This window comes from Oncorhynchus mykiss, chromosome 15 (genome assembly GCF_057628025.1).
Source record: "Oncorhynchus mykiss isolate SJ-2025 chromosome 15, ASM5762802v1, whole genome shotgun sequence".
Classification (NCBI taxonomy): Eukaryota; Metazoa; Chordata; class Actinopteri; order Salmoniformes; family Salmonidae; genus Oncorhynchus; species Oncorhynchus mykiss.
This window is the reverse complement of record NC_143036.1, coordinates 58,629,160-58,640,968: the sequence shown is the minus strand read 5'-3', so window position 1 is coordinate 58,640,968 and position 11,809 is coordinate 58,629,160. Positions and strand designations below refer to the sequence as shown.

The 11,809-nt window shown below is 45.7% G+C and overlaps 1 protein-coding gene and 1 long non-coding RNA gene across 2 annotated transcripts; one reads left to right on the top strand and one right to left on the bottom strand.

Moving 5' to 3' along the window:
- Positions 1–2,268: 2,268 nt before the first annotated feature.
- LOC110490343 (coiled-coil domain-containing protein 3) lies at positions 2,269–10,926 on the bottom strand. The gene is made up of 3 exons (XM_036944670.2): positions 9,863–10,926; positions 9,398–9,572; positions 2,269–3,079 (listed from the first exon to the last, which is right to left on the bottom strand). Exons 1-3 carry the CDS (start codon positions 10,255–10,257, stop codon positions 2,771–2,773), a joined length of 879 nt encoding a protein of 292 aa, XP_036800565.1. The 5' UTR covers positions 10,258–10,926; the 3' UTR covers positions 2,269–2,770.
- LOC149978121 (uncharacterized) lies at positions 9,443–11,686 on the top strand. The gene is made up of 2 exons (XR_016486783.1): positions 9,443–9,581; positions 9,815–11,686. It is a non-coding gene; the product is annotated as an uncharacterized LOC149978121 (long non-coding RNA).
- The last annotated feature ends 123 nt before the right edge of the window (positions 11,687–11,809 follow it).

The following is an 11,809-nucleotide window of genomic DNA, read 5'->3' as shown; positions in this document are numbered from 1 at the left end:
CAACCGTCTCCGTGTGTCTGTGTGTGCAGGGACTGCTACACTTTAAGCCATTCAGAGTTTGTTTTTGCACTTAGATTGATTTCCACTTCTAATTGGCTTGTCTGCTGACCCCTGACCAGTTTCCGTTCAACCAGAGAAAGATTAGAAAGGAGTCGCGTCCCTCCATAACCCTTCCATACACACACCCTGACTTCAAAAAGACGACGCATACCCCGGATGCTCAACAGACATCAGACACATTTGACAGACGTTTAGCAGATGTAGGGCCAGATGTTACTCTCACACACTCACTTCAGGTCCAGCCATGACACTGTGTCTGAGTGCATGTGAAGACCCTGATCTACATGCTCACAAAATCAAATCAAATGTATTTATATAGCCCTTCGTACATCAGCTGATATCTCAAAGTGCTGTACAGAAACCCAGCCTAAAACCCCAAACGGCAAGCAATGCCGGTGTAGAAGCACGGTGGCTAGGAAACCTAGAGAGGAACCAGGCTATGAGTGGTGGCCAGTCCTCTTCTGGCTGTGCTGGGTGGAGATTATAACAGAACATGGCCAAGATGTTCAAATGTTCATAAATGTCCAGCATGGTCAAATAATGATAATCACATCATAAAACATTCCACGAACAATTGCCTCAGACATCAACGTTGTTTTCCCAATGCACATTATTTCTAATTGTATAGCAAATGACTGTTAATTCACTAATGTATTTAGAACTCGCCACTTATAGCAAAGTGTGATTGTAATTGTTTTTTCCATTGTTGAGCTGCTCCTGGGTTAAGGTATGACAGTAATTACAGATAAGTGCTGTTGGGACTTAATTGGTGAAAGTGGTCTGAGATTGCCCTGAAGTTCTTCTGGCACTGGGGGCCAATTCAAACTGCAGCCACATTAAGCACCACTCATACTCACTCCCAGCACGTCAGCCTCTGTCCTCTCTCACAGTTATTGACCTTTGAACCTGTACAATGGATCTGGACTCTGAGTAGTGTGCAAATTCCTCCCCATTCTTCTTGTTTACATCGTCCCCCCCGCTCTCTCTCCGTCTGTCTTGTGCTCAGGGCTGGCCAGAGGAATGCTCAGGGAGATCATTCTCTCATACACGTTAACAAACTCAAAGCAACACACACACTTAGACACACGCACAATGTGACATTCTCAGAGCGAGTTGAGCCACTCAGTGGGGGTAAGTGTGGGTGGGGGGGCTGCTGTTGTTGGACGAGTGGTCATGGTGTGGGTGGATAGTTGACCGAGGTTTGGGGTTCACTGATCTTTTTGCCTTTTAAAGTGTTTCCCTCCCCTCTCTCTCTCCTCTGTGCCCAGATACACAGCCCCTCATCCCTCCCACTCTCTCCTACGTAGGCTCCATAGGGGGCCTACAATGGATGGGATATACTGAAATGGCAGCCAGAACTATCTTTCTCTCTTTCCTCCTCCTGCTTTTCCTACTCCATCACGTCTTCCTGTCTTGCTTTTTCACCTCTTCATCCTTTTCCTCATTCATCTCTGTCACTTCCCTCATCTCTGGTTTCTAAAACATGGCGAGCAGCAGGTCCATCTGATTAACTGTAGATGGATCTAAACTGGTATGCAGGTGACGATCCGGGAAACGTATTACTCTGTTCATTCATTTTGCTGTCACTCTCTCCTCTCCATATTCTCTGTCTCTGAGGCATTGGTGTTTTTCTCAGGGCCAGTCCAGAGTCTAATAGAGCATCAAAAAGAACAACAGTGATCCAGGGGTTATTTGAAGGCAGAATGAAATAAATATTAAAATAAAGTCCTGCTGTCTCTCCCTCTCTCCTGCCCAGCAAAGCACATAAGCACATTCCATTCTGCTCTGTGTCCCTAGCATAGACTGACAGACTATAGAAGAGTGGGGATCTGTGTTTGTGCATGTGTCGAGTGTGTTGTCCCCTACAGTTGCAGGTATTAGTCTGAGGCTGTAGGGATCTTCGTGATGAGGTTCAAGTCTTAGGACACGAACTCCAACAAAGGAGGAGGGGAGAAAAGACTGTGTGTGTGTGTGTGTCTCTGTGGGGGTGGCACATCTGGCTTTGTCCCGCAGTGCCTGGAGGAGAGAGGGAAACCCATTAAGAAGAGCCCATAACAGCAACCCACAACTCTCTCTCTTTCTCTTCCCCCACTCTCTCTTTTCTTTACCTCTCTCTTTACCTAGAATGGAATTTTAGTTGGTGTGTTTAGTTTGATTGGCCAAAAACAACAGATTGTGTAATCTGGAAATAAAACACCCAAGCGTTAGTAATGCCTGATTAGAGTTTATATGCAGCTTCAGTAATACATTCATATATAATGATCCCAATGCCTCATGGACATTCTCTTTGGTGGTGTTGGCACGAGGACAGCAACAGACAACACATGGCACAAATGCCCACAGACACACCTACCAGAAAGTAACCTCACTTTCTTCATTCACTCTAGTCATTCTCTCATTATATACTCACTCTAAATTCATTTAATCTGTCTAGCCATCAGCTGCATGACAGTGCTGTGTATTAATAGGAACTATACACAATATCTCTCTCATTCTCTCTAGTCATTCACTAATACTAATTCCCTCTGTCTGCTATTCGAGGGCTACTGGATGCCCTCTCTATGTAATATGTGTAGGAGCTACAGTATATATGGCTGAATATGACACTAAATTAGTATTGTGTGTGTTTGTGGATGCATGCGTGCGTGCCTGTGAACAACAGGAATTAGAGAGACTGCCCAGCAGTCTTTAACAACATCCCGTCTAGAGACTAAAGCGGTGTGTGTGGCGTGCGGTGTAACACAGTCTCCTGGTATCTGCTGGGCGTAGCCTCCTGTGTGATGGAATTGAGGTGGTGCCCAGCCCGTCTCTCCGCTGACCTCAGCCTCTCCTCCAGCCCTTGCCTCTCCTGCTCCGCTTGGCGCTGGCTCTTCCTGGCGTTCCGGAGGGAGCGCTTCACCTTCCGGACGCGCTCCTTCAGCTGCTTGTTCCTCCTCTCCAGCTGGCCCAGGCGCTCCTGCTGCTTCCTGCTCTTCTCCTCCTCCTCAAACAGAGCCCCCTGCACCGAGGAGCACAGGAGCTGGGGGGAGGGGAGGAGAGAGGAAGAGAGTGAGAGAGAGAAGAGATGGGGAAGAGAGGGAAAGAGAGAGAGAGAGAAATTAAATCAACATTGGATTGGAATATCTATTAGCAGAAGTGTCATTCACCTAATTATTTTAAATGGGGTGCACTAACTGGTGAACTTTTTTGTGTACAACTCAATGATACTTGTGTCCCGCCCTTTTCAAAAGGCATGACACTAAATTTGTGAGATCAGTCTCTGAGTATTTATCTGACAGGGCAACAGGGACGTTGAGATGAGGCTATTCAGAAAATACGGGGCAGAATAAAGCATGCCAGTTAGTATGTTGTCGGTTGGCATCAGGAGGAGAGTGTGTGAGCCCCAGTGACATCATCTTCCCATCAGTGTGTGTTCTTTTTGTTCGTTTAACTCCACTGCCTTAGTTACTTCTCCTTGGCTGGTGCTTTTCTTCTCCCTCCTCCTCCTATCTCCCTCCAGTGAATCAAGGTGCATTGGAGCCTCTGTCGAGTACAGCACCCTGTCATCTCGCCCGGAGTTATGACAGCTCTGAGGGGCCACAATTTTCCAGCTCATTGGCGGGGCGAGACCTCTCTGTGGGACTTCCCTTCCTAATGCTACGTTAGGCTACAGGTCGGCATTGCGGAGGGCCCCATTCTGCCCTAACAAGCATCCCATCTCCCTTTAAACATAGAGTGGTATCTGGAAGGAAAAACAGAAAAGTTAAAATAATGTATCTATTCTATACTGTTACTCCTAAAGTCCAGTACTAGAGTAGTGACTGTTAAATGTGCAGACAGTGTGCAATCTAAAAAAAATTGGGTTGTTTGGATGACCCAAATGTTGGGTTACAGGTATTGGGTCACTTAGTTGGGTTGTTGATGCTGGGTTATTGAGATATGACCGACCGGGTCAGATCAGAATACTGGAGGCATGGCTTAGTAGGGGCGTAGCTTTCAGGAAGTTGTTTTTGGCCACCTGTAAGGGTAAATGTAATTCTGGTTCATCTGTTGTATTGTCATCACATGTTAAGGTTGAACAATGCCACTTTTGAAGCTATGAGTTATATAGTTGTATAGTTACCACTCTGTTACAATATGTAAATAATAATGTTGTTAATTGTATATTAGAAAAAATATGCAAAAATATTCAAGGAACATTGACATTTTAACTGTAATGACATTTACTCTCACGGGTGGCCAAAAAATAACCCTGAAAGACACACCCCTAATAGGCCACGTCTCCTGAAAATAACATACCCAGCTGCTGGGTCAGCCCAGCATAAAACAGAATAAAAACCCAACTGATGGTTAAATTAACCAATGTTTGGGTAATCCAAACAACACAACATTTTGGGATATTCACACCAACCAACTGGCTGGGTAAAGATAACCCAGCATGTGTTCAATATTTACCCAGCGCTGGGTTACCAAACAACACAGCATTCTTTTAGAGTGTAGTGATAGTTTACCTCAGAAAAACTAAACCACCCAATCAATGTTCCCTTACATTTTTGGGGGTCAAGAGCAAATTTTAGGTCTTGTGAGCGGAAACTTGAACGTTGTGAGAATTTTTCTGCAACTTCCGCCGCACATTTACAGTGGACAGTACCTTTACAGTTTTAGATAGTAGCCAATAAGCTATTGTGGCTACTCGATTATAATGTAGACCTACCAACAAAACCAATGGAGCAAATCCCATAACATGTTAACATGGAAATAACTTGTGATTTCTATGATACAGCCTAATATGTGGTGTTCAATTCAGGCCTACATTGAATTAGACTTTTAAATACATTTATTCTTTATGAAGTGCTTGACATGAATTCATGATTTTTACTTGCTCTGTAACTCACATTTCAGAAGGCACTCGCACGTCCGAGCTGTCTTTATTGCAGGTGCAATAAATAACATATTAATCTTTATATATATATCGGACTCGTGGCCTTCGTCGGAGCTTCGTGAGTGTTTTTAATTTGCACCCTTGTGTAGACATGGCCCCACCCACATCCGTTCAGTGCATCTGAATGGGGTGGGAGTCGAGGGAAAATAAACACGTGTTACCAAATAGAACAATGTGCATTTCAGAAGTATTCGAACAAAGTGTGTACATGAAACGTATGAACCACGTCCGTAAAACCTCAATGAGGACATCAACCTATCGAGTAAGTTTCCATGTTTATTTTCCCTCGACTCTGACGAAGGCCTTCAGGTCGATACACAAAGCTTAATAAAGAGCAGTGATACTAGCAAGTTGTTTTTCTCTCCTTGGTCTGTAACACCATGGGACAAAAAGATGGCTGTAACTTGCATTGTCTTGTGTTGTATGATGCAAGAAACAACTTTCAAAATCAAATTCATTATTATTACCATACAGAGAATTAGACGTTGTCGGCTAAACCCTCTGCCTATTGGCTTATGTCTATATTCAAGCCTGTGTCAAAATACAACACTGGCCCTTTAATTAAGACATAAGCTTTTTACCAACTTGCTTTTCAAAGACAGCTTGAAATGTAGCCCACACGTTTGTGCTCTTGTAGGAAGACGTTCTCCCCATTGCTGACCTATACTTATCTATAACTGGGCTAGTAACTCGCTAACTAGCAAAGAATCAACAAATGTGCACACCGTGGCTCTGTGCTCTGATCTGAACTGATCGCTCATGGGCTACCCCTTCCAGCAGAATTCTACTTCGTTGCGCTCTGGCTCTGCCTCTGCCTACAACAAGATAACAGACTCAGTCTTACAAAGTTAGATTTGTTTTGGTTTGTTTCATTGAAAAGGGGCTGATATAATGTTGATTCGATCACAGAATGATCGTTGATCTATATAGTGCAAACTAATGGGGTGAACTCAGTGAAGTTCTATTGCTTCTCTGTGCAGTCTGGCATTTCTTCTGCGCGGCAGTCCTGGAGGAGAGGAGGCCACGCAAACACGTGCAGTTTAGAGGGAACATTGCACCCAATCCGACTCTCCCTCGCTGTGTACCATGTTAGTCGCGGGGCTAGAGACCTGGTACTTTGGGACATTATCCAAAGCTAACTCCCAACCATCCACCCATCTATACCCAGCACCAGCTGTCAAAACATCCGGGTGTTACCTACCTGCTGTGGAGGATCATCTGTGTAAACACCACTTAGAGAAACAGGCACACCAGCACACAGACACACACACACACAGAAACACACGCACACCGAGCAACACACAAACCCATAAACATACACAGCAGTCTCCCCTCTGACCTGAACTGAGGTCCTCCTTCTTACAGCCTCTGAACAGCTGTAAAACCTTCATCTAAACACCGTCTGTGTGTGTGAGTAATCCAACTGTGTGTGTGTGTGTGTGTGTGTGTGTGTGTGTGTGTGTGTGTGTGTGTGTGTGTGTGTGTGTGAGAGAGACTGAATGTGCAACAAGATCTCACTGTTTTACCAATTTGACTTCAGATTCCGACGTTTGTTCCCGTTTCTCCTAACATAACACTTAGAAATGTATCCAAACGTCAAATTTTGGCAGTTAAGTTTGGGATAGGGTTACAGTCACAAAAGAAACAACAACAGTTACATTTAGGCATTCATTCCGAATGATTAAGTTAAGGGTTGCACTGGGATTGAACACACAACCCTTGGAGCCAGAGCTCACAGTTTACACTGGGATTGAACACACGACCCTTGGAGCCAGAGCTCACAGTTTACTCCCGTCCACAACACCCTAGCAAGTCGCAAGCTACTTCATGGTAATGGTGCCCCGAGTGGAAGGTTTTTAAGCCCTCTCCCGACTTCCTGGATCCCTGGATGGACGTCAAATTTCACCTTGGTTCTTGGTTGGTATGTATACATGCTTGAGTTACAGTGCAGCAGCCACTGTATGGAGCATACACTGTCCTTCTGTTTGGCAGAGTATACACTGTGAATACTCCACTGAGAGCATGTGTGGGGGAGTTGGGGGAGTTGGGGGGGGGGGGGGGTCTAATTGGATATTTCCATGCCCTAGGGAAGAAGGCTAGGGTGCATTAGATGACAAAGTATTTCCCATTGCTGTGACTGAATTCAACTAAATGAAACTTCCATTAAAAGGGGTTAGAAAGGGAGGGTTATTACACTATTGTTACTACAGTTCCTGACATAAGGTAGCGACTCAGAGCTGACTCACAGAACACACTGACTGTTATAAAGATGCGGCTTTAGGCTGGAGAAGCATTGAGGTACGGGGCATTTGTTCATATGAGAGACCCAGCTTTGTCCTTCATCTCCCTATAACTCCAGTCTCTTAATCTCTCTCTCCCTCTCTTTTCTCTCTCTCCTATCTGTCTTTATCTTTTCCTCCCTCCCTCTTTCTCTCTCCTACTGGTCACCATGTATCTCTCATTTATCAACCCCTGCAGGCTTTTCTCTACAATAAAGGCGAGGAAGTCTGAAGAGAGGACACTGAGGGAAGGAATTCTGAGGACAAAGTGTCCATGGATTCGTTTTGGCGCTCCGGGACCGCTCTGGGGTGCATAAGAAGGGGTTTAATCGAGTGCTAATTGGGGGTTTGGGTGTAAGTGGAGGCACTCTCATCTTTCCTTCCCCTCCAGAAGGGCCAGCCTGCATGGGATGTCCATCTGGAACCTCAGCGTTCCCACAGGAAAACTCCAGACTACTGTAGCCTCATCCTCCTAGCCTCTCCCAGCCATTCCCTAACTAACCACCTCCATCTGCCCAACACATCACTAGAGAGAGCCTCAGTCACACGTTACACACATGTAGAGGTTGTGTGTGTGTTGCGTTTACCCTCCACTACACCACTGCGTGTGTGTGTGGGTGTGTGTGAGCTGTGGTTCCATTGTACAGTTCCCACAGGGTTTGTAGTATCATTTTTAAGCCTGTTTTTCCTCCTATTAACTTTGTCTATATTTCTATAGCGTAAACTCTGACAACACACACACATCTGCTCCTCCACATGGACACACAGCCCTCCTAAGGTTGCAACCCCTGCATGTCAGCACCTGCGCTCACGCCACGCAGAGTGTCTTTAACCCTTAACCTCTAACCTCTCAACCTGTTAACCCATCAGAAACCCGACACCCGATGTGTCACAAGTCTTCCGTCAACGTAGTAAGGCTCTCTGGGATAGAGACAGGAAGAGGAGAAGACCTGACCACTGTACCTCTGAGGTTTCACATGGCATCACCCCTCCTCTCCAGTCTCCCAGAGACCTGTTCCATTTCAGTGTCTGCAGGTCTGAAAACAATGGGTACGTAGGTGTAAGCCATATATATGGGGCGGCAGGTAGCCTAGTGGTTAGAGTGTTGGGCCAGTAACCGAAAGGTTGCTGGATCAAATCCCTGAGCTGACAATGTAAAAATCTGTTGTTCTGCCCCTGAACAAGGCCATTGTAAATAAGAATATGTTCTTAACTAGTTAAATAAATAGAAAATATGGTCACGTGAAACTACTAGCATGTTGCTAACACCTGTGAACACCGAAGGGGTATGACTATGAGCATGTGGCCAGGTCAGCGACAGTCTTTGGTCCATTGGGCATGGCTGAGTGTGTTTTGACATTAATATCATGCCTAGGGAATCAGAGGAGGTCACATGACTTAATCAATGACTGCTTTGATCTAGTTAAGGAGCGTGACCTAGACACACACAAACACACGGCTAGCTGGGCAGGCAGTCTGTGTGTTGGTGCGGTCTCTGTGTCTGACTCTTAAACTGTGTGTGTGTGTGTGTGTGTGTGTGTGGGGGGGGGGTCTTTAATTGCGTCTCTATAGCTAAGGAGACACGCCAATACACCTCACACAACAAAGTAGTGTCTGAGGATGATGGTGGCTCAGAGGTGAATGTCTGACGGTGTGTGTCTGTGTGTTACTCTGTGAAGGTCAGTGAGATGATTGCTGCAGATGTACACAGAGAGGGGAGCTACATGTGAGCACCTGCTGTATCCAGGGGCAACAAGGTTGTAAAGCATAGAGTTTAATATGTTCCATGGCCGGCCTTAGTTACAACCCTGCTCTGCTACACAAGGTAGCACTTATATTTCCAGCTGTTCAGGCCCAGAGGACACTACCCTGCCCTCTCATCTCTCTTTTCCTGACCCTTTCTCTCCATATCTCTCTATTCATCTCCCTTCTCTATCTTTCATCTCTTTCTCTTTCGCCCACTCCATTCATCTACGCTTTTCTCTATTTTTCTCCCTTTCTCTCTGTCTTTATCCCTCTCAAACCCATATTCCCTCCATCTCCCTTTCTCACTCCTCCCCCCTCTTTCTCTACCCCCCCCCCCCCCCCCCCCCCTCCCCATTATGTACAGTGGATACAGTGTGTTGAGTAGTCATACCCTGCTGTCCTCCTGGGGGTCCCATTCTGGGGAGAAGGTCTGGAGGGGTTGGCTGTGGGAGCAGTTGGAGAACTGGAACAGGCTGGAGAACGTACGGCGGTTGTCTAAGGTGTCTGGGAAGATGGCGTCCTGGAAGTTGACCCCGTGGGGCAGGATGTTGTAGTTCTCATCCATCCTGTAGGAGGTAAACAAACAAACACTGTGAGTGAATGAGTGCATGCTTCCTATAGGGTCAAAAAGTGACCCCTAAAGGGGCTCAAGTCTGTATTATATCACCCAGTGCATCCAGAAAGGAGAGCATAGAGGAGCTAAATATTGTAGGCCAATATGCTATAAAATCTATGTCATGCTTGTGTGTGTGTTTATGATGTATCACGCTCTTTTTAATGTATTTGTGATTCTGTGCGATGTACACAGGTTCCCGGTCACTAGGTCATCCTGACTCACCAGGTCATCCTGACTCACCGGAGGAAGAAGATGTAGGAGTAGTTCTCCATCACGGTGTGAGACTGGCACGACAGGTACCCCAGCCCTGTCAGGTTGAGGCGCGAGCCCGCCGGCACCTCCAGCATGCTGCCCCACGCCTGGTCGCACATGAGCTCCACCTCTGCGGAGTAGAGCAACCCTTCCTCGGCGCCTTCATAACCATACCCGTACGGGAATGGCAGGGAGTTGTGGAGGCCCTCTGCCCCGCCGTACTGCTCCCGGTGAATTGCCAGCACCTTGGCGTACACAATGATCTCCGCCAGTTCCGCACGGCAGTTCTCACTCAGTGGACGCCACTCGTTTGGCAGTTGGCACCCGTGCGCAAAGCTCGCCATGTAGCCAAGAGCGAGAAACAAGGGCGCAAAGATCATCATGTCTGGTGTGCACGTAATTATTGTCTTTCACTTTGGGTACTCCTGTTATTCGTTTTTCCTCTAGGGCACAAATCCGTTAAAACGTATTCTATAAATAAATCCTACTTTTTTTTTACAATAAAAAGTACAGCTCATTTATATCCCGTGATAGGGGCATATGATAACGGCACTGTTATCGTACCGTTGAATTGTAGTCAGTTAAAACTTCATTGGTTCCAGTAAAATGTTGGATGAAAACTATTTGACAGATCACACACAGAGCGAAACAGACCTGCTCCCGGTTTTTAATCTGGGTCTCCTTGAGCAGTGGCATACGTTTGTCAACTGTTAATTCCGTTAAAGACAGAGAACTTCAAGTATATCCACAGACAGATAATCCAATGTTATGACCCCGTGTTTAAGTGTGCATTTTTTTTTAGCCCGATGCAGCGCAAGTCCAGTCCCATTCAAAGACATTCCCGAAGGCTCCTCAGAGCCCCTTCATTCGCAAAGATCTCTCCGACCAATCAGACTGACCCAAAGTTTACACAGCCAATCATTGAACCGCCCGGTTTTACTACAACAACGTTTTTATAGGCTTATTAAAGACATATTTGTAATGGAGAGGAGGAATGCAGGCATGCGCTCGGTGGGCGTAAAGCCTTATTTTGCTTTTGTTGTTGTTGCTTGTTTATTCATTTTGACACGTCAAGCATTGTGTGCTTTCATAGGCAAATCAAATGCATGTACTCTTGTCTATGTTGTGCGTTAAAGTCTTTGTCAAAGAATAGTAGGAATGCTTGCCTGGCCAAATGTGTGTAAGCATTAGTCGGATAATATGTGATTGTTAATAAATAGCCAATGACATAATGTAGGCCAACTTTTTAATATCATATGGCGAAACATACATACCCAGAGGAGGCTGGTGGGGGGAGCTATAGGGTGATTGAAATGGCTGGAATGGATACATTGAACGGAGTCAAACATGTGGTTTCCATATGTTTGATACGTTCCATTGATTCCCTTCCAGCCATACAATGAGCCCGTCCTCCTATAGCTCCTCCCACCCGTCTCCTCTGATTTACACCCATGTCACGTGGATGAACACATGGCCCACAACAGACTTTGCTGCAGGGTCATTCCATACACATTTTTTCTCTCCAAGTTAATGTTGCCATCTAGTGGACATGTGAATGACCTGCAAACCAAAAACATTAGTTTGGGGTCCAAGGCAAGCCAACTATATACCCCACTGTATTATTCATTCAGGGGTGCCCATATAGCCTCTCATCCTTCATAATCATACACTAATTTTACTACTCAGTTTCTATGTTTTTATTGTGATACAGTGCCATAGTGCGGTAGGCGGATGGTGGGGAAATTAGGCAAAAGGTTTTTCTATTTGATTAGACTGATGTGAAAATAGTCTACAATAAATTCTCAATTCTCCAATGAAATTGTTAAATAAATGATTGAGGAGTCGGCTTTCTGATCTCATATGTATTGGGTTTATCAGGCAAATGTCACTCCTTTCCCAAAAGTGCAAGGTCACTCCCAAAGGGAAAACCCGCTG

Coding starts and splice junctions, on each gene's coding strand:
- LOC110490343 (XM_036944670.2), bottom strand. CDS start 10,257: ATGATGATCTTTGCGCCCTTGTTTCTCGCTCTTGGCTACATGGCGAGC. Junction 9,573..9,862: donor TCCTACATCTTCTTCCTCCG/GTGAGTCAGGAT, acceptor TACCTCCTACAG/GATGGATGAGAACTACAACA. Junction 3,080..9,397: donor ACCCCCAGGAGGACAGCAGG/GTATGACTACTC, acceptor CCCTCCCCCCAG/CTCCTGTGCTCCTCGGTGCA.